Source organism: Citrus sinensis, chromosome 2 (assembly GCF_022201045.2).
Source record: "Citrus sinensis cultivar Valencia sweet orange chromosome 2, DVS_A1.0, whole genome shotgun sequence".
Lineage (NCBI taxonomy): Eukaryota > Viridiplantae > Streptophyta > Magnoliopsida > Sapindales > Rutaceae > Citrus > Citrus sinensis.
In genome coordinates, this window is record NC_068557.1 from 1,549,575 (window position 1) to 1,574,167 (window position 24,593).

General features: G+C 36.2%; 5 protein-coding genes across 6 annotated transcripts; 3 read left to right on the plus strand and 2 right to left on the minus strand.

Moving 5' to 3' along the window:
* Nucleotides 1-129: 129 nt before the first annotated feature.
* LOC102628515 (G-type lectin S-receptor-like serine/threonine-protein kinase RLK1) lies at nt 130-3,379 on the plus strand. The gene has a single exon (XM_006494219.4). The coding sequence runs from the start codon at nt 606-608 to the stop codon at nt 3,015-3,017; it is 2,412 nt and encodes an 803-aa protein (XP_006494282.1). The 5' UTR covers nt 130-605; the 3' UTR covers nt 3,018-3,379.
* A 592-nt stretch (nt 3,380-3,971) lies between these two features.
* Nucleotides 3,972-9,834, minus strand: LOC102627739 (pentatricopeptide repeat-containing protein At5g59600-like). The gene is made up of 2 exons (XM_006494216.4): nt 7,828-9,834; nt 3,972-4,374 (listed from the first exon to the last, which is right to left on the minus strand). The coding sequence occupies exons 1-2, from the start codon at nt 9,458-9,460 to the stop codon at nt 4,277-4,279; spliced, it is 1,731 nt and encodes a 576-aa protein (XP_006494279.1). The 5' UTR covers nt 9,461-9,834; the 3' UTR covers nt 3,972-4,276.
* Nucleotides 4,783-7,501, plus strand: LOC102627432 (G-type lectin S-receptor-like serine/threonine-protein kinase LECRK3). 2 transcript variants are annotated; one of them, XM_025093916.2, is made up of 2 exons: nt 4,783-6,968; nt 7,093-7,252. In XM_025093916.2, exons 1-2 carry the CDS (start codon nt 4,905-4,907, stop codon nt 7,111-7,113), a joined length of 2,085 nt encoding a protein of 694 aa, XP_024949684.1. In that variant the 5' UTR covers nt 4,783-4,904; the 3' UTR covers nt 7,114-7,252. The 2 variants fall into 2 exon arrangements, with proteins under 2 accessions (XP_024949684.1, XP_006494278.1); XM_006494215.4 differs by having other exon boundaries at nt 4,784-7,501.
* Nucleotides 9,835-10,082: 248 nt separating the features above from the next.
* Nucleotides 10,083-13,099, minus strand: LOC102627138 (G-type lectin S-receptor-like serine/threonine-protein kinase LECRK2). Its single transcript, XM_006494214.4, has one exon. It carries the CDS (start codon nt 12,733-12,735, stop codon nt 10,354-10,356), a length of 2,382 nt encoding a protein of 793 aa, XP_006494277.1. The 5' UTR covers nt 12,736-13,099; the 3' UTR covers nt 10,083-10,353.
* A 3,385-nt stretch (nt 13,100-16,484) lies between these two features.
* LOC102626868 (hypothetical protein) lies at nt 16,485-18,822 on the plus strand. Its single transcript, XM_006494213.3, has 2 exons — nt 16,485-16,915; nt 18,072-18,822. The coding sequence occupies exon 2, from the start codon at nt 18,120-18,122 to the stop codon at nt 18,531-18,533; it is 414 nt and encodes a 137-aa protein (XP_006494276.1). The 5' UTR covers nt 16,485-16,915; nt 18,072-18,119; the 3' UTR covers nt 18,534-18,822.
* The last annotated feature ends 5,771 nt before the right edge of the window (nt 18,823-24,593 follow it).

Here is a 24,593-nt window from a genome sequence, read left to right on the forward strand (position 1 = left end):
GGTAAAGTCTTTACGGTACATTTTAGCCTCACTAGCTTTAAAGTTAACAACTGAAAAAATACCCCTTATTATACAGCTCATAATCTTTTCCCGTCATGCAAATACCTGGTCAATAAAGTTGACAGCATTTTTTCCCCCTATTTCTGAATGGTACGTTTCCACTACCCGTAAGCTGGGTTGATGAAGACTGTTTCACGTCGTCAAGTCAACTTGGAAAATGTTGTTGGTGCATTTATTTCTTGTTGCTAGTCACCAGCTTGCCTCCCCCACCATTCTAATTTCAATATCTGCAGCAACTTCTTCACTGCATTTTTGTAATACACGGTGTTTTGGCCACGGCATATCAAGTCTTGCATGCACATAACCTTCATCAGAGTATATCAAATCATCATACAAGACCAAGAAATATCATAAGTCAATATCACATAGTAATTTTTCTTTCTTTTTTCTTTTTTTTAATGGTAACGTAACTCGACTGTCCCACCAAATGTGCAAGAACATTAATATGTCCAATTGCAGCGAACGCCTTTGCTTACGCGCTTTGAATATTCAACCCCTTTACATTTTCAATAATCTGTCCCACTTTTTATCTTCTCCACATTAATATGTCCAATTTTCTTTATGTTTTAATTTCAGTAATGGCTTTTCATCTTCTATCCCTTCTTTTCTTGCTTCTGCTGCCGTGTCTAACAGCCGCACAAAGTAACGGAACCATAAGTATAGGTCAGCAACTCACTGCAGCTGAGAGCACGGAACCATGGCTTTCCCCTTCTAAGGATTTCGCTTTAGGGTTTCACCAACTAGACAGTAAGGATCTCTTCTTGCCTGCCATATGGTATTACAAGATACCGAGTAAAACCATAGTTTGGTATGCATCGGCAGTCAATCCTGCGCCAAGAGGATCAAAACTACGGCTGACTGCTAATAGGGGGCTGGTGCTTGAGGACCCCGAAGGTCGGGAGATATGGAAATCTGAAATCAGTACGGGACAAGCAGCTTTTGGTGTTCTTTATGATACTGGCAACTTTCTGATCGTAAATACAAATTCTGAGAGGTTATGGCAGAGCTTTGATCATCCTACTGATACCTTGCTTCCTACGCAGACAATGGAACGGGGTGGGGTCGTATCTTCCAGACGAAAGGACACTTATTTCTCTCGAGGAAGGTTCCAATTCCGTCTATTGGAGGATGGAAATGCAGTGCTTAATACCATAAACTTGGAAAGCGGCTTTGCATATGATGCCTATTTTTGGAGTAACACGTTTGATACTAACAGATCGAATGCTGGTTATCGAGTAGTCTTCAATGAGTCAGGCCAATTGTATGTTTTGAGAGAAAATAAACAGAGAGCCAGTCTTGTACCAGAAACAGTGTCAGCAAAAGAAAATTACCTCAGAGCAACTCTAAACTTTGATGGTGTTTTTATCTTCTACTCTCACCCCAAGAATAATAGCACTGGAGACGCTATCTGGTCAGTCAGTGATGTCTTGCCGGAGAATATTTGCATTAACAATGATATCCGTAAAGGATTAGGCAGTGGAATCTGCGGATTTAACAGCATCTGCAGTATCAGTGGAGCCAAAAGACCAATCTGCCAATGCCCAAAAGGGTTTTCTTTACTTGATCCAGATGATGCCTACGGAAGCTGCAAACCGGACTTCATTCTAGGCTGTGAAGAAGATGGGAAGAAATCTGGAGAAGATCTATATTATATTGAAGAGCTAAGGAACACTGATTGGCCAACATCTGATTATGAACAGATTAGTCCTTATGGCAAAGATGAATGTGTGTCATCTTGCTTGAAGGACTGTCAATGTTCTGCTGCTGTATTGAGAGATGACACCTGCTGGAAGAAGAAACTACCTCTCTCCTATGGGAAAACGGACAGGGATGAGACAGGGACAACTTTCATCAAAATTAGGAAAGTCCCTTCCGGAGGAAAGAAGAAAGTGGATGTATTAATCCCGGTGGTATCTGTACTCTTCGGCAGCTCTGCATTAATCAACTTGCTATTAGTCAGTGCATGTTGTCTAGGTTTCCTAGTTGTTAATCGCAAAAAGTTCATGAGGCCTCACCAAGAGGATCAAGGTGTCTCATATATGAATTTGCGCTGCTTTACTTATAAGGAGCTTGTAGAAGTCACTCGTGGATTCAAGGAAGAACTCGGAAGAGGAGCCTTTGGCACTGTTTATAAAGGGTTTGTGAATATGGGTTCTAGCAATCATGTTGCGGTGAAGAAGTTAAATAGTGTATTCCAAGACAGTGAAAAAGAATTCAAAGCTGAAGTGAATGGAATCGGTCAGACACATCATAAGAATCTGGTTAGACTTCTTGGGTACTGTGACGAGGGACAAAATCGACTTCTAGTGTATGAGTTCATGAGCAATGGCACCGTGGCTAGTTTCCTCTTTGGAGACTCAAAGCCGAATTGGAAACTGAGGACCGAAATTGCCATGGGAATCGCTGGAGGTCTCTTTTATCTTCATGAGGAGTGCTGCACCCAGATCATCCATTGTGATATAAAGCCTCAAAACATACTTCTCGATGATCATTACAACGCCCGGATATCTGATTTTGGATTGGCAAAGCTTTTGACGCTGGATCAGAGCCATACCAATACCGCTATCAGGGGAACTAAAGGATATGTTGCACCCGAATGGTTCAGGAATATGCCGATCACTGTAAAGGTTGATGTGTACAGTTATGGTGTGCTGCTTCTAGAAATCATTTGCCTGCGAAGAAATATAGATAACGAAATCAGCAAAGTGGATAAAGCTATTCTAACCGATTGGGCTTATGACCGCTATCAGGAAAGAACACTCGAAGCTCTGGTTGAAAATGACTTAGAGGCCATGAACAACGTGACTATGCTGCACAGGTTTGTGATGGTTGCCTTTTGGTGCATTCAAGAAGACCCGTCTCATCGGCCCACCATGAGGAAGGTTACACAAATGCTTGAAGGAGTTGTAGAAGTACCAATTCCCCCATGTCCATGGACCCTAAACATTACAAGTTGAAGCGAGAAAGACTTGCAATTGCTTAGTACTAATGTTTTCTGTGCATAACATCTACCTACAGGTGAATAATCTGCTATTAGTACCATATTTTCTTCAGTTCAAGCGAAGAATTTCAGCCGTGGTTATGTGTACTAAGTAGTAAAAGAGTTCAGTGAATAATGTAATATAGTTTCTATGTTTCTCAAAATTTACCGCATTGACTTAGCTTTTAATTAAAGATATGCCTCTGGTTCCAATAGAAATTTTGTAGAATTCTAGGTGAGAAGTCACGTGTTCAGAAAATCTGATCAATAGCAAACTATGTCATGTTGCCTATAAATGCTGTTGATAGTGGAATGGAGAGTGCCAACTTACTGGTTAAATGTGGTCAAGATGCTTGGATAATTTGAACAAACTGTTTTAATTTTGAAAGGATAATGTGAAAAGAAATATTTTGCTCCACTGGCACATTGATAATATATGAGTGTCATTGATACTATCTTTCTGCAAATATCACTGTGTTCAGCAAGGATATCAAATAGCATTATGGTGTTGCTAAAGGAATTATAAAAAATGTAAAGCATCGCCTATAGGAAACAATATGAATCTGCTAAACAGTTAAAATTGATTATTCTTTAAAATGCCCTAAGATAACATGTTTTTTCTAATTAAATATTTTGCAAATTATCTGATCCGAAGAATTACTTGAGTTCTTGTTAGACTGTTAAATATTTGATGAATTCCATGTTCTATTTTGTGTTAGATTGTTAAGAAACATCTATTTCTGTTCAACTAAAGATATCTCCTGTTCAAGATTTTGTAGCCCTTAATTCCAACTTCAAAATTATTTTCTTGCCCTTTATTCCAACTTTGAAACTTATATGAAGGAAAGCCGTTTTTTTTTCCTTTGTTTCAAACTGCAACATAATTCACTGTATCTGTGGAGTTTGAGAGATCAACATAGCACTCGATTCCTTTGCATGACCGGCAGAACGTAATACATACTACAAGTAAAACACCGGTCAACCTTACATAGCTGTGACTAAAAACATCGTGATACAGAGAATTTACGATGCCTTCATATTCACGCAAAAAGACTTTTGTAAAAGTTGGGAAAAAGACTTAGACCAATAATTCCAGGAAAAGCAAGCTGTTAGTCTCAAAGCCAACAATCACCTCACAGTGCTCGCATAGTCGTATGCATCACATTGAATTCCAAGGAAAATGAAACTGCTTGACTGGAAAAGTATGCCTATAAATATTTACTACATTACCCACGCTTAGTCTTTGTCAAACTCTGTTGCCCCTCCCATCTGTATGCTCTGTCTTGTGATGCAACTGAGTAATACTTCAGACCCTTCCAAAGATCTGCAAAGAACTAAGCAGCAAAAGAACTAAATGTTGAGAATGTTAAATTTTGGAAACATGCTAAAGCAAATGAGATTAATATCATGCATTAGCCCTGGAAAAACAGACACGATGCCTAGAGGACTCCATTCTAGTATTCCCTTTAACATGACCAAGGAAACACATGAAACCCTATTCACATGGACAATATCATGATGCAAAATATATGTTAAGATGATTAGCAGATGGTGGAAAGGAATTAGCTAATTACCAAATAATCATAGTTATTGACTAGACAGTCTGAAGCTACCATTCATATCATATGACTACCAATAAGTAAATCAAGACTTTCTAACAAAGTCAATGAAAGAAAGATTCTGTCATGTTTCCGTTAGTTCCAAAATAAAAATCATAAAAAAACTTGCAAAGAAAGTCATGACCACCGTATAGATCACGAGAAAGACTAAAGCGTCTTACTTTTCTGTTACCTGTGGAACATTACTGGTGATAATTCAAGTTATCCTTCTGCTTTACATCTGAAGAAGGAATCTCTTTCACACGATGGCCTCTTTCCTAGAACATCATCTCTGGTTCTCGCTTCTTCTACTGATGCCAATTTCCGCCACCGCTCAAAATGTATCTAGAGGTGAATCCCTGATGGCAGAGGATGATATGTCATCTTGGAAATCAACATCTGGTGAATTTGCATTTGGTTTCCAGCACATAGAAAATGGGAACTACTTGCTCACCATCTATTTCAACAAAATACCTGAAAGAACCATCATCTGGTCAGCCAATGGAAAAACTCCAGTGGAAAGAGGGTCCAAAGTTCAGCTCACTGTAGATGGTCGATTAGTGCTCACTGACCTAACAGGCAAAGAGGTGTGGAATCCTGATACAGCTGGTGCTGCTATTGCCTATGCATCCATGCTTGATAGTGGTAACTTTGTATTGGCAGGCCCAGACTCTTTTCCTTTGTGGGAGAGCTTTGATCACCCAACTGACACATTATTACCCACCCAGATTCTGAATCCACGGAACAAACTTTCAGCTCATTACTCTGACAAAAATTATTCGACTGGAAGATATGAGCTAGCCATGCAATCTGACGGTAACCTAGTGTTGTACACCACAGCTTTTCCCTTCGAATCAGCTAATTCAGTTTATTGGTCCACCCAACCTGTTGGCAGCAGCTTGCAGGTGGAATTCAACCGATCTGGCAACATAATCTACCTTACTGCAAAGAACAGAAGCATAATTTATATGCTATCATCGAGTGCTTCTTCAATGCAAGACTTGTACCAAAGGGTAACTCTTGAATTTGATGGATTTCTCAGGCATTATGTATACCCAAAGAGCTCCAGTTCAAACAATAAAAGCTGGAGCATGCATTGGTCCACTCCATTGTTCAATAGTCCAAATGATTGCATGATTACAGATGAAACTGGCAGCGGAGCATGTGATTGTGGGTTCAATAGCTACTGCAGTCTGGGAAATGATCAGAGACCAACTTGCCTGTGCCCACAAGGTTACGTACCTTTGGATCGTAATGACTTGACAAAGGGATGCAAACAGAGTTTTCTATCACAAAACTGTGATGATCCAAACCAAGAGGTAGATCTTTATGACTTGGTGGAGATGGAATACACAGATTGGCCTTATTTCGATTATGAACACCATCAAGGGGTAAGATTGCAGTGGTGCAGGGAGGCTTGCATGAGGGATTGTTTTTGCACGGTTGCCATTTTCAGAAATGGAGAATGTTGGAAGAAGAAAAATCCTCTTACCAACGGAAGAATGGCTCCCGACATTGAAGGAAAAGCTCTGATCAAGATAAGGAGAGGCAATTCTACATTGAAGCCTGAAGATACAGATTCAAAGAAGAAAGTTCATTCAACTTCGGTTTTTGTTGTATCTGTGCTACTATGTAGCTCTGTGTTTCTCAACTTTCTTCTACAGCTCGGAACCTTTCTTCTTGTTTTTATCTTTGGTTACCATAAAACTAAGATGGATCAAACAGGCCCAGTTATGCCAAGCACAAACCTGCAAATCTTCAGCTACAAGGAGTTAGAAAAGGCAACCCAAGGGTTCAAGGATGAACTGGGCAGGGGAGCCTTTGCAACGGTGCATAAAGGAGTTCTAGCATACGAAAACAAAATTTGTGTTGCAGTGAAGAAGTTGGACAACATGGTTAGTGGAGGAGACAAGGAATTCAGAACAGAAGTTAATGCAATTGGCCAGACAAATCACAGGAATTTAGTCAAACTTCTAGGATTTTGCAATGAGGATCAACATCGTCTTCTTGTTTATGAATTCATAAGCAATGGCTGCTTAGCAGGCTTTCTATTCAAAAATCCCAAGCCTAGTTGGTACCGAAGAATGCAAATTGCTTTTGGAATTGCAAGAGGACTCTTTTACTTGCATGAGGAATGCACCACTCAGATCATTCATTGTGATATCAAGCCTCAAAATATACTCCTAGATGACTCTTTCACAGCAAGAATTTCAGATTTTGGGTTGGCCAAAATATTGAAAGCAGACCAAACTAGAACTACCACTGCAATCAGGGGAACCAGAGGATATGTAGCCCCTGAATGGTTCAAGAGCCTGCCTATTACAATGAAGGTAGACATTTACAGCTTTGGTGTTATGTTGCTAGAGCTCATTTGCTGCAGAAAGAAATTTGAACAAAATGTAGAGAATGAAAACCAAATGATACTTGTTGACTGGGCATACGATTGCTATATAGATGAAAAACTACACCTCTTAGTGGAGAATGACGAGGAGGCACTGCATGATATGATGAGGCTCAAGAAGTACGTGATGATTGCAATCTGGTGCATTCAGGAGGATCCCTCGCTAAGACCTACGATGAAGAAAGTGACTCTAATGCTCGAAGGAGTCGTGGAGGTTCCAATTCCTCCAGATCCATCCTCATTTATCAGCTCTATCTAGCCTATTTGACACTCGTATCAACAGTAAGTGCTCACTAGTAGGCTCTTGGTAATGAGAACGGATACTTTGGCTGTTCTACAACTGTTTTATAATATTAAGCTATGAAATGATTCAGAGAATAAATATTTAAATCTGCTCCATTTTTTTCTTTTTCAACCACTCTGACAAAGATTTCCTAAATCAAATATGATCTCAATTTAATTCAGAAATTTGGCACTGTTTAAATTCAACCAAATTAACAAAATCTCTCAGACAGAGAACTTACTGATACACGTTTACTCATCTTTTATTATTCTTAAATTATACATCTAATTTCAGGAATATGACAATTAAGTGAAGCAGCAGCAAATAATTCAAGAACAAAAAAAAAAAAATGTAGCATACAAGGATCCAACTCAAAATAAACAAATGTACAAGAGCTTCACTGGAACAATATGCAAAACGTATTATCCTATTATCAAATTTGATAGGGTAATTGGGGTGACATCGAATCCTGAAATCATAATTTATATCTTATGAAAGTATATACCTGCTTTGCTTTCATTTTGAACTTCCTTTTCAACAAACTCATTCCTCTTCTCAACCCTACTAAAACCTGGCTGCTTCTGGACATTCTTCTCCTTCATAATCTTCCTTAAATTTTCAGCCTCATGCCATTCTCCATCAGCAGCACAAATATTTGACAACATAACAAAACCATCTGGCTTTCTCAAGCCCATTTCGAAAAATTCCTCACCCATAGTTACCGCTAAATCTCTTCTTCCATGGATATTACATCCATTGCGGAAAGCTCCAGCCATTGAATTAGTGACATACATTGGCACCTGTCTCAACAAGTCATAAGCCTCCACCATCCTCCCAGAACGGCACAACATATCAACAACACAAGCATAATGCTCTTTACTAATTTTGACTCCATACCTCTCTTTCATGGATCTAAAAATCTCCAAACCTTTCTCTACTAAACCACCATGGCTGCATGCAGAAAGAACAGAAATGAGTGTGACTTCATTCGCCCGCATCCCTTCTTCCAGCATTCTCTCAAAAAGCTCAATTGAGGAATCAACCATCCCATGCTTCCCATAACACCCAATCATGGCATTCCAGGAAGCCACATTCTTAATACGAGTTATCTCAAACAAAGTCCTTGCATCTTTCAAACTGCCACATTTTGAGTACATGTCAATTAGAGCACTGCCAGTAAATACATCAATGTGAAGCCCCATCCTACAAACCAATGCATGAATTTCTCTACCTATTTGAATCGAACCTGTTAACCCACCAGCCTGAAGAACTCCGGTTACAGTCACATTATTAGGCTTTATCCCCGAAACTAACATGCCCTTAAACAACTTCAAAGCTTCATTTTCCCGTTTGCTTTGAGCAAACCCAGAAATCATAGCATTCCAAGTGACCAAATCAGGAACAAAGCCTTCTGCAGTCATTCTAGAGAAGAATGCAAAAGCTGCATTGCTATCACCTCTCCTAGCATAACTAGCAATTATTGCATTATATGTGAATTGATTCGGTTCTAAGCCTTCCAACTTCATTCTTTCAAACAAAACTACAGCTTCATCAACTTTGCTTACGTTACAATACCCAGAAATCATTGAAGTCCAAGAAACTACATCTCTCTCAAACATTCCATGAAACACTCTACGTGCAGAACAGAGAAGTCCGCATTTACTATACATATCTATCAATGCATTGCCCACAGATACATCATTTTCAAAACCCATTTGGGTCGCCACAGCATGAACTTGTTTTCCTTTTTTTATATCAAGCAAACCAACACAAGCTTTTAACACTATTGAAAATGTAAATTTATTGCAACGATATATAAACTCTCGCATTAAAGAAAAGTACCCAATTGCTTCTTGGAAATTCCCAGTAAAAGCTGAGGCCATAACCATCCAATTCAGCATAAAAACATTCGGGTTAGGAATTTTATCGAACACCAAACGTGCAGAATTCACATCCCCACAACCCGCGTACACGCCCACTAGCTTTGATTTCAATGAAAATATGTTCAAATCATTTGTGCACAACAAGGCATGTACTTGCTTGCCTTGTCTCAAAGCCTTGGATTTCATGCATTTGCCGAGCAAGCAATCCAAGTAGTTTACAGATAAGTTATTTATCGGGAAAATTAATCTATTCATTATTCAATGCAACACTCCGCTCATAATTTTGATTTGTCTGTTCGTTTCTGAAATCTTTGTGCTTTATGCAGCTTTGCCCATTTCAAAAAAAAAAAAATTTTAACTTTTTTTTTTTTAATATATGTTACAAATATAAACCGCTGACTGAATGGTTTTCAAGTTAACGTTTTTAATTGATCATACGAGTGGTTCACCTATGGGCCTGACACTAAGGCCTGATCGATTTTCAAAGAACTGACCATCCGAAAAATTAAAGAAAATGATTTGGGTTTTACTTAATTAAGATATTATATGTTAATTAAACCTATTCTTCGAATATCCGAGAATCACTTTATCTCATTCTTGATTAAATATCTATTCATTTGATATTACTCTTATTGAACTCTTACCGATTAAAATTTAAAATTAGGACATATTCTTGTTTAAAATTGATGTGTACCATTTTCTTCTCTTTCCAAATGAAATGCTTTTTTTCCAAAAGCTGTGCTGATGAAAGTCTAATATTTGTCCTAATTCTGCTAAAGAGGATTTTCAAGTCCTTATCATTGAGGCATGCTTTGACTAATGCAAAAGAATAACGATAAATACTGCCAAAAGCGCTTTTTTCTTTTTTTTCTTACTGTTTTGACGATGAGTGTGAACTGAACCCAATTGTTATTTTAATACATTTCACTCTCTTGCCAACAGGATTGAGCTCCATAGTCAACATTTTTCGGAAGACTTGGCATTAACAAAGGTCATGAAATCTGGATGCTTTGACTTGGCCTTTTATTAAAATTTGATTCAAACTCACAACATAGCTTGCCTTCTCTGGCTCATTAGATAGAAACTTTAGTGACAATTGAACATGCATAGTGGCTTTTAAGAACTCTTAAGCTAAACAGCAAAAGAATTTATATTGAACTGATAAATGAAGCTGGATCTGGAGGAATCGAGACATCCACAGCTCCTTCTATCATTTGAGTGACTTTCTTCATCGCAGGTCTCAGTGATGGATCCTCTTGAATGCACCAAATTGCTATCATCACAAATTTTTCAACTCTCTTTATGTCATCCATTGCTTCCTCATCATTCTCCACTAACAGGCCTAGTTTCCTCTCTCTGAAGCAATCATATGCCCAGTCCGCAAGTATCATTTGACATTCTTCCGTTGCATCAACCTCAAAGTTCTTTCTGCAGCAGACAAGCTCGAGCAGCAGAATTCCGAAGCTGTAAACATCTACTTTGGCAGTTATAGGCAGGTTTTTGAACCATTCAGGGGCAACATACCCTTTGGTTCCCCTTATGGCAGTTGTTGTTTGAGTCTGGTCTGTCTTCAGAAGCTTGGCCAATCCGAAATCGGAAATTCTTGCGTTGAAAGTACCGTCTAGAAGGATATTCTGAGGCTTGATATCACAATGTATGATCTGAGATTTGCACTCTTCATGCAAGTAAAACAGGCCTCTCGCGGTTCCGAAAGCAATCTGCATTCTTTTGTACCAATTAGGCCTTCTTGACTTTCTGAACAGGAAGTCTGCTAAGGAGCCATTGCTCACGTACTCGTATACGAGTAGGCGGTGTTCTCCTTCGTTGCAAAATCCCAGCAGCTGGACTAAATTCTTGTGATTTGTTCGGCCAATTGCACTGATTTCTGCTTTGAACTCTTGCTCACCTTCATTCACTGCCTTGTATAACTTCTTGACAGCAACTGGTTTTTCATTCTCGGTAGTTAAAACCCCTTTATAGACTTTTCCAAAAGCACCCTCTCCAAGCTCTTCCTTGAATCCTCCAGTAATTACCTCCAGCTCTTTGTAAGTGAAATCCTGCAGGTTCATTTCCGGCATGCCTTTTTGTGACTCAACTGTATTCTGCTTCTTTTGATTCCGGCGGTGAAAGAAAATGAAGGTCACTAGGAGATGCAGAAAGATAGAGCCACCAAGTGTTGCGGATAAAATGTAGATCAATGTTGAATTTTCCTTTCTGTTTGAGCCTGATCCTGCAGATGCATCGGAGTAATCTTTCCTTACTTTTACCAAGGCTTTGCCTCCCACGCTGGGATCAATCCTCCCGTTTGAGAGAGGAGCTCTCTTCTTCCAACACTCTCCCTCTCGGAAAATGGCAACGGCACAAAAACAGTCACTCAAGCAAGCCTCTCTACACCAATCCTCATCCACTGATGTAAAATGTTCATAGTCATTAAGGGGCCAGTCTGTATTAGGCATGTCTCTGAATTCAAAAAGATCCATCTCTTCTACTGCTCTATCACAGCTTTGCGGGACAAAATTCTCTTTGCATCCCTTCATCACATCATCTGGATCAAAGAAAGTGTAACCGGGAGGGCATTGGCACAACTTTCTCTGATCATCTCCCAAGCTGCAGAAGCTATTGAACCCGCAAGCTCCACTGCCTGTGTCCGCTCTAATTCTCAAGCAGATATTTGATGGTATAAATGACAAAAAAGACCAAGCCTTAGGCCATCTCCCACCAGTGGAAGCAGAGCTTTTCGGGTAGATGTAGTGCCTGAAAACTCCATCGGGATCAACAACTGCCCTCTGGTAGAAATCTTGAGCCGTTACATTATTTGATGTCACTGCATTAAGTATGCTTCCGTTCCTCGCTGTAAGGTATATAAAGCCAGACTGGTTGAAGACCACTTGATAGCCACTGCCTATAGAAGTTTGAGTTGACCAGTAAGCAGCATTAGCGCCATCAAATGGATAAGTTGTGGTGTAGAGGAGAAGATTCCCATCTGTTTGCAACTCAAACATGAATCTTCCGGATGAGTAATTCGTCTCCGTGAGACGAGCGATAACTTTGGTACCTTGACTCATCACCTGTGTCGGTAAAAGGGTGTCTGTTGGATCATCAAAACTCTCCCACATAGTGGAAGAATCCTGGCTTGCCAGCACCAAGTTGCCAGTATCAAGCATGGCAGCATAGGCTGCTCCAGTGCTTGGAGGTTCCCTCCATATCTCCTTGCCAGATGAATCTCTCAGAATCAACTGCCCATCTCCAGTAAGCTCAACTTTTGATCCTCTTTGCACAAGATTATCTCTATTTGCTGACCATACAATTGTTCTTTCAGGGATTTCGTTGAACCATATAGCTAATAGAAAGCCCCGGTCGCCAACCTGTCGGAAGCCAAACGCAAAGTCCCCAGACTGCGAAATCCAAGAAGCCGCGGGATTATCATTTGATGCTGTGAGTGATGAACCCAATGATATGTTACTAGACGATTGAGCAGCTGCGGAAATTGGAAGCAACAGAGGTATTAGGAAAAATAAAAGACCCTGCATATTTCCAAGGTTTATTTTCCAGAGAGGGAAGGAATCAAAAGACCTATAGAGCAATTAATTTGCACGGATGATCAATTCTTATAAGTCACTATTAAATTATTAATGCAATTGACTTCATTTCATTGGACTTTCTGACATTAGAGTCTGATTATTCCTCTGCCGGCCTGAATAAAAAATAAAAAAACGAAAGATGACTTGGGAACCGCGTTATCACATGAATCTTTGCAGAAATTATGTAGTAACTGCTAGTGACAGCCACTTCATTGTTTTCTTTTGTAGAGTTTTGAGTTTTCTTATTACTTGTCATAATACTTTGTTTCCTCTTGAGCATACGCTAGAGAGTTCAGAAATTCAGTCATTAAATTAATTAGCTTTGCCTTCTTTTCTTCACCTGGGTTTTACTGAGACAAACCGACAAAAAGTGCATGAAGACTTTGTCAAACAAAATGATACTTGTTGACAGCTAGGCCAGACCAGAAAACTAAAAAGTGATTTATAATTTTCAAATCGCTAAGGCATTGCACTTTATTGTTTTTATTGTTGTTGTTTTGATTTTTGAAGTTTTGATATTACAGTATAAATTTTTTATTATTATACAGCGACAAATCAACAAATCTTACGAAAAAAAACATTTGATCAAATGGATAATAATATTTTATGATGACAAATGTTATTTAGGGTCAGTTTCTTGTTTTTAAAATAATTGTTGTTAACTCTACTGTAAAAATAATTAATTATAAAAAAAGTTAAATATTTGATAAAATTTATTTCTAAAAGTGTTATGAGTTTTAAAAGAAGTTGTATGTATTTAATAAATTTTACTGTTAAATTGTTTTAAAAATATGAATGACTAAGTTAAATGAATAAAATTTATTTACATATTTATAAATATGTATATAAAATATTTTAATTATGCATGTATAATAATTCGTAACTAGAATAAATATTTACATTATTAATTTTATTTTTTTATTTTGTTATCCCAATGTAGTTGGTAGTATAATAATCTTTTTAAAGCTAATGATCTTATTTCCTAATTAATAAGGATAATTGTTTGTGGATTCTTAAAATATACATGAGGTTATATATGACATTATGTTTAATATAAAAATTATTCTCAAAATCAAATTTTGCAGAGCTATTATTTTCCTACTTTTCAAAATCTACTGTAGGATAGAGTGATTTTGTCAAAAGTGATTTTTAAAGAAAATTATCAGATACCAATATTAGTTTTTTTATCTTTTTAAAATTACTTTTAAATCTTTTAAAAACAATCTTAGAGAGGCTTTTAATTCCTTAAAGTTTAAAAAAATTAAATTTAAAATAATTGTACTTGGACGTGATACTCTCAAACTTGAACTTGGCCCATTACTAATTGGGCTTGACCGAAAGAATGATAATTGTAGTAAAAGATAAATGTAATTGAAACCATCCTTGTTTTTTTTTTTTTTTTTTTCTCTCAAAAATGATTGCTTACAAAATTGGGATACAAAAGTAAAGAGGGTCCTGTGTTTATTATAATCTTTGTCTATTGTAAGGAATAATTAGAAAGAAATGAATTAATAAAGAGAGTCAAAAAAAGGTTCCAACAACCAAGCTTCTTAATTAATAGCAACATTTATGCAGTTGAAAATTGAAGCTGTGGCTAAAAGCACCACACATTTATTGTAACACTTCTATTTTATCTTTATTTTTAAAAATTTCATGTCGTTATACTGAGACTCAAGTTGTAAATATAAAAAAAAAGAAATTAAATGTTTAGTGAATTTATAATAACAAGGTAAATTTAGCTTTATTCGGTGCAGAATATTAGGGCAAAGCCAATGCAGAGTTACGAGAAAGTCAATATGTTGAACTGGAATCCTCCCATGATATTATGATATAAAACTGGCAAACTGCACCGTTTTTTCAAAACCCAAAAGCAAATGCATGCGTACATCGAATTTTGAACAAAATGTGAATTTGACAAAATTTCATGGTCGGATTCTTGTCCATATTGTTAAGTTAATTTGGCTTATTACAGAAATTTTCTGTTGATTATTAAAGTCTTGTCATTTTTTAAAGAGAAATTACTATTTTTTTCACTCTGTAGATGGTAAATGAACATAAATATTACAATACTTTGAAAATTTGAAATTTTTAAAAATATTCTTTTTAAATTGAATTAATTAAAATCCTCCTTTTTTTTCTCTCTCTCTTTTTTCCTCTCCTTGCCTTCATAATCTAGTGAAAAAATGTTAGTTTGATTATAAATAATGTGAAAATAAATAAATTCAAAATTTAATCTTAGTCACTCATTCGACAAGAAAAGTAAGAAAGAAAAAAAGACAAGCATATGGTTCTTTTCCTTTTAAATCTCACCTTAGTGAAGTTGAAACTCGTTAGTGAATTTTAACTAAAAGACAATTTTGCTTTTGTAATGTAATTTAACATTATAATGTAGAAATTTTTTCAATAAAGGTTAAAGAGGACATAAGATGTTGGATTTGAGCAAGGTTAGAAACAAAAATCGTACAAATGTTTTATCAAATTCTATCATTGGAGGCCTTACCTTAAAAAGCTATTTGAATATTTTTTTAAAAAAAACTTCAAAACGTATTTTTGAGAGGTACTAAGTATACTAAAAACTTAAAACGTGTAACAACAATTTTATGATCCTTAACCAAAAAAAAAAAAAAAAGAAATCTTAACAAATATAAATTACCATTATTTTTAATTCCGATAATATTATTGTCTTTTTTTTGGTTAAAATAAATTGAAAGGTAGATTTGAAATTTGGTATCACCTAAACAAAAAGCTAATGTTACTTATTATCAGAAAAAAAGGGAAAAGAAAAAGAAAAAGGGCGTAAGTGCTAAAAGAGTAATGAAGAAGTCAAAATGAGGAAGAGATGGAAGAAGAAAAATTATTAATTTGGTAGATAAGGGCAGGTATAATGCTTTCTATTTCTCTCCCCAAAACCAACCAAATCTTCTTTATCATTTTATTTTCACCACTTTATTCCTTACCATTCAAAAAGTAAAAATGTTATCCATTTCTAACATTTTATCTTATAAGAAACAAATGATATATCATATGTTTATGCAAATATGTTTTATAAGGGTTCAACTATGGTATGATACCTTAAGAATATCGTTAAATAATCTAAAATCAATTAGAATCACTAATATTTATTCATCCATGCAACATAAGACCGGGTACCACGAGGTACAATAGTCACCAACGTATTTATGATTACAAGTCCTTAAGCCTAATTTTTTTTAAAGCAACATAAACTAAAAATAAAAAGAAACGTTAAAAGTTCAAAAACAATAGAAAATCGTCACCACATATATAATTAAGTTTCTAATAAAAAAATATTATTAATATTGATTTCGAATGACCACAGCTCAAAAATCTGTTGTAATGAAAGAGATGTCATTTATCCTATTTATCATAGAGAAATTTAGCCATAAAAATTTAAATTATAAAACTTCTATTATGCAGAAATAAGATTTTGTTTTTAATTGATTTTTGATACAAAATTATTTAGTCCATTAAAATTTGAAAAACAAACATTTGAAGATTTAGTAGAAGTTTGTACTTTCTTATGTTGAAGACGTTGGAAATCATGTCAAGTACATGAAAATCTTAAAGTATGCAACTACTACTACAGGGCATCTTCTTACTGTTACTGAGACTATTCATTTTACCAAAATAACCTTGTACTTCAATTTTCTTACATAAATTTCAGTAATACTAGTACCCAACACACACAGGGACTACTGCATAGCCAATCCACAAATATCTCTTCCATTCACAGCTCCTCTCTTTCCTTTGCGTTCTCTATCTCTCTCACTTTCTCTTTCATTTTGTTTTATTTTTGGCTCATGTCTTGAAGGGGCCACCCACAACTGTTAAAAACTTTTGCATGTCAGTACCTAAATTCTTTTGAATCTCTATGTTTCTTGATCTGGGTATCAATTGTTTTTGCTTTGGATCATAGTTGAAGTCGTTCAAATATTCTTTTTCCTTTATTTTTTTCTCTTTTTTTTTTTGTCAAGTTTTGTCCTTTACCAATCCTCTAACAGATAAAACACCATCTGGGTTTTGGTTCTTTTTGAGTTTCTTTGCTTGCTTTAACAGATTCAAAGTAATGGGTTTCTTGTTGATGATGCAAATACACTTTGTTTCATATCAGGTTAGTTTTTTAATGGCCTTTCATTTTTTTCTCTTACATGTCATATCCCATTATTTGTTTGTTTTAGCTGTAACAGGTGTTTTATTGGATTATGGATTGATTTCTTATTGTAAAATTTGTGTATTAGCTGAAGTTGTCAGTCCTATTGAGTTCGTCTGTTGAAAGAAAAAAAAAATTGTTTTAAGTGCTGTTGTTTGGATCTTGTTTTCATATATGAAAAAACGAATTTTTGTTTTGAAATTTTATGTTACTTCAATTTTTTTAGAAGTGTTTGATTCTCCTTATGTCATGATTGCTTCTGTTCTTATTGCCTTTTTCCCCTAATTGGATTTTTTATAAAGCAAGTTACTTTGCCTTGGGATTTGACTTTTGTCTTGATTGATATTGCTGTGTTCTCAAGTCTCAACTATAGAGATTATTAAACTTATATAAAGTTCAGTACTTTGGATGTGTAGGTTCTGGTTTGTGTTAGTCTGTTCATTGATTGTATGTGGGCATGTTATTTATTCAATCCCCTTGTCTGGTTTGATTTGGGAATGCAGGAAAAAAAGGGTAAAGAAATCAAATTTCTCTTATGATTTTGAAGTTAGTTCAATTGAATGAAATTTAAAGTGCTTATAATTTCTTTTCTTTGTTTCCTCTTGCAATCTGTCGTAGGTGAAAAATATGATTTGTCCTTAAGTTCTTCTTCTGGGTTACTGTTAAAATGAAATCGCCTTAGCATGCATCCAAAGTCTATAATGGGGTCTTTGTTTGATGAGAAAAGAGTAAGAAAAATGTCTCCATGCCATTCTTTCTTGCAAGTGCGGTGGAGTGCTACATGTTGTCATCTTCTGCCATGACTGTTTTTGTTTCTGGAACATAACACATGGTTTTCTGATTACTCTTTGGTTTATTAATGCTTCTGAATTGTATTTGATCTGCTACGGTGTTTCTTTTCATACTTGAGTATATGTCTCTTTTGGTTCTTTCTATCTAATCTAAGATGTGATGGATGGATTCATTTTGGTTTTCAAGCCCAAAATCACCACTACTCTTGCTCATCAATACTACCTTAGCATATATTTGCCGGAATTTAATGTTTGAAGACTGAAGTAACGGAAACTGCTATTGTTTGTTTAACCAACTCATTTTCCTGTACTTTCTTCTTTGGCAGAGAGAATCTCTGTTTGTATGAGTATTTTTTCAGTTAAGCATTAAGACTATGGGCAGAGGCAGAGGAAAGGGAAAGAAGTTGACTGTTAGCAATCACGATGATGCTGGAAGTGGCGAAGAAGAGAAAATTCCTGCGCAGAAGAGAAGGGGGAGGCCACAAAAACCACTAAAGGATGATATTGATGGCGAAGAAGCTGAAAAAATAGAAGAGGAAGATGCTGAAAATGGAAAAGCCGGTACACCAAGCAAAGACGTCAAAAGTCCTACCGCATCAGAGAATGGAAAAAAGAGGAAGCGTAACTTACAAGTTAAAGAGAAGCCTGTTTCAGTCAAAGAGGAAAATGGTAATGGAACCAGATCAAGCACTGATGACTCGACCAAGTCAAATGGGTTCCGGCATAATGGGAGTAGGAGGAAAAATAAACCTCGTCGGGCAGCTGAAGCTGTTGTTGAATGCAAGTAAGGTTATCGATGGCTATTGCAATGGGTCTCATCTTTTTCCCGTTGCCCGATAAATGACAAAATAGGAAGTGAGGCCAAGTAAATCGCTAGTTTCATTTTTCTTTCATTCTGTTTCTTTCTAATTTTTTGCAAGTCTCTACCTTCAATTTGTTTTTGAATTCATGTGGGAGTTTTTGAGCTGATTCTGCTGGTTGTAATTTTTGTTAATGATAAGATTTTATATCACCATCTGTTCCTTGTATTATATTATTTTGAATGACATGCATAAGCTGCTACTTATTTTTCCACCATATCTCAGTATTATCTTCTTTGATTATAACCTCGTAAGGCGTGAATGAAATGAGAAGTTTTTACCTAATGAACTCTATTTACATTCTTGATGATTATGAGCTTTTGGTTAGCGATGATGAATATTTGCTTGGGTTTCTCTAAAGTCTAGACCTCTGAATTCTGTTTGACATCATCTCGTATTATCTGATATTGCATAATTGCTACTTTACAAATTGATAGAAAGTAAAGCGTGGATGTATATTCTTCTTTTTTTGACTCTTAATATACAAAAAACACAGCTTCTTAGCTTCAGTTTAATGCATTCACATTTCTCAGCAAAGGAGTTATCCACCGCAGATATCTTCTTCGATTGTGCACATTGAGAATTTTCATGAAGTTCATTCATAATCAGTGATTCTAATTACCTTCTATTACTGTGTGAGGAGTGCTACTTGGAGAACAAAGATTTTAGTTACAGGTGAGGTTTCAGGGGCTCAAATAACGGAGATTCCTAAGCGCTATATTCAAGTTTTTGTGTTGATGAATATTTTATATGGGGAAAGAATTCTTATTCCCTTTCCAAAGAGGCTGAAGAGTAGCTGAGACTTAAGAGTGAGAAAAGAGATGAGTGGCATCAAATTTTCTTTCTTTGCATTGGGAAAATTTGGTTTGCTCTTATATCTCCATATGATCTGCGCTCAATATATGAATCTGGCATCATTTATATATTTATCTGACCTGGATTGGTTTGTGTATCGTGTTGTTAAAGAGCATGAAGTTTCACTGTGGCATCCAGCATTCATTAATATGTTTCTGCATTCTTCAAGTTTTTCCTTAGGATTATGACGCTCAGATGCTTGTATGTATATGTTTTAGGCTTCGACCATTTCTTGCAGACGTCTCTTGCCTCTTGTGACTACTAGTTCTTGAATATTTCCTTCTCCCAGTGACACTAGTGTGATGAAGTTGCGCTTGCAGTATTACATGGAACTGGTTGCTAATGTAATCTGTTCAGTTCAGTTAATGTAGGTTTTACGCGTATTGCATATGAAAAGATAGCTTGTTTCTTTATGCTTTATTAGTAAGATCATGTATCTTACTATGGAAGCATACAATTCAGCTCTCTTCCCACTAATTTGATTGAATAGACTTTATGGTATCAAAATATGTTTGCTCAATTAGCTTTAATACTGCAGCAATTAGTGCATGCTGTAATCCCGATGGCTTGCTAAACCATAATTTCAACTTTCTTTGGGTTGGCTGCCTACCCTTTTAGACTAATACGAGGCAAAACCAGCAAATCTAGATGGGTTGTTTTGACTACTGTGATCCCTTTAAAGCTAATAAAATGATGTGGCTTGATTGCTTTTGCTGAAAAACTAATGAATTTCCTATAAACAGTATCATTATTCATCAAATATATAATGAATTTGCTTGAATGGTGCATGATTGCTGAGGTGCTTTTATAAGTTCTACGATATGGAATTTAAGTGCGTCGGGCCAAATGAATTTTGAAGCCCATGCGGCTTATGAGTTGGTGGGCTTTCTGTGTGCCAACAACCCACTAAGACTACTTTAATGAATTCAAAATTTTTCCATTAAAAGATATTATTTTGTTTCTCTTTATTAAACATGGGAACAAAACAAAAAAGCAAATTATTTGGCATTTGCCATGTTTCAATTGAACAACTACAAAGGAGAAAAAAAAATCAAAAAAGAAGTGTGAAATGTAATTGTTTTGGTTATTATGAGAGCTTGCTTTTGAGGTATGATTCTGTGAATAATGGGGGCTGATTCACCTCAAAGCAGTTTTCTGGAATTGATAGAGTTAAGACAGTCACGAAAACAAAATGAAATAGCTGTTAGAGGTGATACTGGCAATAGCCGACGACTGCACTCTGACAATCAAGTTATATAAAGATTGGAGAGGGTGCGAAGAAACCTTAAAACAAGTGAAAAATTTAGAGTTGTAGGGAAGAAAGTAAACCTGTTTTACTGAGACTGACTTAATCTTATATAGAAAGTGCCCTTGAGAGCATCTTAGTTGTCTTTTTGGACAGATTGTAGACAATAATAAGTCATTTTTTTAGGTAATTTGACTATTCAACTTGAGTTTTTTAGCCACTTTAGGGCTGGACTGTGTCAGCTACGAGACAGTCTCCAATGACAACATATCTTAATCTCTAATTAGCTTAGTTCAAATGAGCCAATTAGGCTGTAGCAATTATTGACTTCACTGTTGGTGGCTCGAATAACAGTTAAGTAGGTTCCTTCTCTCACTATTGGTGCATGTGACTGTTGGAGAGATAGTTTGATATGATCCCTGTAGGGATCATACCACGTTAATGTGTAACAATTTTGATGGAGGGACTGTTATTGTTACAATGGTCTTTCATTGAAATGTGGCAACCTTAAAGTAATTTAGGAGGTATTTTTTGCGCTTTTCTTGAGATATTCTCATTTTATCCTTATCCTTTCAATTTACTCTTCACATTTTGTAAGGGTATATTAGACATGGGAGCTATCGCATATGTATCACTTTCTAATTATGTGTTAGTTTGGGATTGCAGTGGCTGATTAAATAATTTGTTTCTACTATGCGAATAAAATAAGCAGCTAAGTATTTGATAAACTGTGTTGTTGCGGTTCTGTGAGTTTAAAAAGTAGAGCACATGCGTTTGGTAAATTTTATTATGAGAGTATTATTTATTATATAATACAAAAAAAATATAAGTTTAAATTGCCTTTTATTTTTAGAGTATGTTTAATAAATTGTTTAGACATGTTTGTTTTTCCTTTTTTCTTTAAGTTCGTAAAATTATATAATGTGAAAAAAAACTCAATTAAATAAAATTTAATGAGCTTCATAATTTGTTACATAAATATGAATAAAATTCATACTTATAATAATCCAAATAAAATAAAAAGTAATACTTATTATATTCACATTAAATTAATAATGGACAAAATATACAATAGTTGTGTTCATAATTTAATTGTAATGGTAATATGATATCTAATGGTTACATATTATGGTTTATAGAAAAGTAAGATATAATTACATTTTTGTAAAATACTAAGGTTATAATAGGAAATTTAAAAAAGTGTGGTGACTTATTTAATAAATTACTTATAAAAAGTAACTTCCCACCTATATTTAAAAGTTGCTGCTAAAATGAAAAAAAAAAATTATATAAGCTACTTTTATAAAATTTACTTTTATTTACCAAAAATTATGAAATAAACAATTTTTTGAGTTTCAACTCTAATCCTAAATAGGGCCTATATAAATTGGTAATTTATTTACATATTTTTCAATTGGCGGGCTTGGAGGCCTCAAAACATAAGCCCAGCCCATATACAAGTCAGATCGGGCTAGCACTTAAAGTGGACCAAGTTTATTTCATCGTTATTTCTTACTTGTATAAGTAGAGCTGCTCAACCGAGAAATGACACGTCATCATCAATTGATTGGAAATTTTTTCCGGACGTATTCATTTCTGGGGCAACATCATCAGCTTCATCAGGTGAAATTCTGGGTTCAAAGTCATCAAGTTATTCCTTATATTTTAAGAATTACACTCGGCCTTAAATTTAAGTTTACTTGAATATACAAGTAGATCTCCTTAGTTTAAAAAACGGACACATAAACGATTTTTTTTAACAATTATTTTAGGTTTATTAAGATGCCAAAAGTGAAATTAATTTGTTCCAATTACATAATTTTATTTTCAATCAGAAGATGCAGCTAATGGAGTAGAGGGCCAAGCATATGGGATACTAATAGTCATATAAATGGAGGAGGTAGTTGAAGAAATAAGAATGGTCCAAATCAAAAGCATAGTTACTTGCCCCTCTCTCTCTCTATAAAATTAGCATGTTTGTATCTAATTGATTTTTTTTTTTCAATTTTCTATAAGTTTGCATATTTGGTGAAATTACAGAAAAGATTCTTGATAAGATCAATGGAGATGCAGCAGTTGATTCATATCACCGTTATGAGGCAGTAGTATGATGGTTGGCCAATTCAAGAGAGCACAAAATTTTAAAATAACGCTTATTTAAAATAATCAAGTGGATATTGATTTTATGTGAGAAAAAAATATTGTGGCAACCTTGAGAACATTTAAAATTTAAATTTTATTTGTGCATCATCTGTTGATGTGAGATTCTGGTTACTCTTTCTACCACGACCAGGATCTCTGCTCAATCAACTCGACCACGATTAGGATCTCTTCTTGTAAGGCTTCTTCTCCAGAGGTTCCTACGTACATAGAAACAGGTCAGAGCACGCCGGTTGTTTTCCCAGCGTAAACCCTCCGACGCTCAAGTCAGATATGAAGGTTTTATATTCCTGGGAACGTTAGCCACTAATCTTAAGGCTTCTTTTTGGTATCGATTGTTGAATGCTTTCTTTATCTTAGTTTTCAGTATCAAAAGTAACCCTTTTACCTTCGTTGGCTGCCTTTTTATAGGCTTCTCCTGAATTCAGACATTCCCTCCATTCACGCCAGTTATCCTCCCACCTCCCGAAAGTGGATGCTCCGTTTCTGTAATCGTGGGTGGTTGCTTGGCCTTCGTGCCTTGATTCTCGGGTTGGAGAGCACGTCTCGCCAACTTCCGTTGATCGGGTCTCCTAGCCTCAACCATTAGCAGGAGGCTCAACCATTAGCAGGAGACCGACCTCGCCGATGGCGTATTCATGGACGAGTAGAATATTCCTACTCTTGTTCTCCTGCCATCAGACTTCTGCAAGATATACCTGTTCGTGGGAACCCTGCTAATAGTTATCTGCTCATCACGGCTGGTCTCGTCGAAGTACATCCCTCAAACACCGGTCCCCTAGTTTCTGGTGTTGGGTAACGTAGTGAGCCGACAGTGGAAACTCAACGGTTCTGGCTTGCGCGGGGTAGGAAAAGGCTGCCAAGAGTCATGTCGCATTTAATTGCGGATGAGGTGATGTGGCAGAGATCTACCCCTTCGTTTGAATTTCAAACGGACGGTTATGAAACTCTTGGGATTTGCGCCATTAAATGATGGCAACCCAAGAGTTTGTTCTGCATCAGGAAAACCCAAAACCCCCAAAAGAGAGATTCGTCATTTTCTCCATTTCTGTCTCTCCGGCGAATGAGTCTCGGCATAAAAGCTTCCATCTGTGTCTCTCTCCGACTGAGCCACTACTTCCGGTATTACTTCTATTTCCTCGGTCTTGGATAGTTGTAGATAATTTCTTTTCTCTCTGTTTTGGTTGGGTAGTAGTTGATGGTGGTGCTCTGATTATAGTTTAGGGAATGTCAAAAGGAAAGGAGAAGGTCATTGAGATTGATGACGACGAGTTAGACTTCTTGCCTAGTCTGCTCGCCGACTCTGCTTTTGACCCCGGGATCCCCTTAGAACCCCTTAGACCTAGTGTTGCAACTAGTGCTTAGAGGATGTCCCCCCAAGTAACCTCCTCAACCGATAATAGCGACGATGATGGTTCTTCTGGTTCGGAAGACACTTTGAGTGAAGATCAAGGAAATAATTTTGGTGAGATGTCCTCACCAGGAACATCGCGACTAGATAGGAGGAGCACAATAGGAGGTAGAGCTCTATCACAGAATTACGTTATTGATTTTATGACGTGCTCGACCACAGTAGATGAGGTAGTTAGTCTCCGGGCTAGACACGACATTCCTGATGATATTCCCTTTAGGATACCAGGAAAAAAAGGATACCCCTAGCCGACCTCCTAGGGGTATGTTACTCTGTTTCTAGATAGCTTTAAACTTGGGCTAAGGTGCCCCATACA

Coding starts and splice junctions, on each gene's coding strand:
- LOC102628515 (XM_006494219.4), top strand. CDS start 606: ATGTCCAATTTTCTTTATGTTTTAATTTCAGTAATGGCTTTTCATCTT.
- LOC102627432 (XM_006494215.4), top strand. CDS start 4,905: ATGGCCTCTTTCCTAGAACATCATCTCTGGTTCTCGCTTCTTCTACTG.
- LOC102627739 (XM_006494216.4), bottom strand. CDS start 9,460: ATGAATAGATTAATTTTCCCGATAAATAACTTATCTGTAAACTACTTG. Junction 4,375..7,827: donor TCAAAATGAAAGCAAAGCAG/GTATATACTTTC, acceptor TTTGCTGCTTAG/TTCTTTGCAGATCTTTGGAA.
- LOC102627138 (XM_006494214.4), bottom strand. CDS start 12,735: ATGCAGGGTCTTTTATTTTTCCTAATACCTCTGTTGCTTCCAATTTCC.
- LOC102626868 (XM_006494213.3), top strand. CDS start 18,120: ATGGGCAGAGGCAGAGGAAAGGGAAAGAAGTTGACTGTTAGCAATCAC.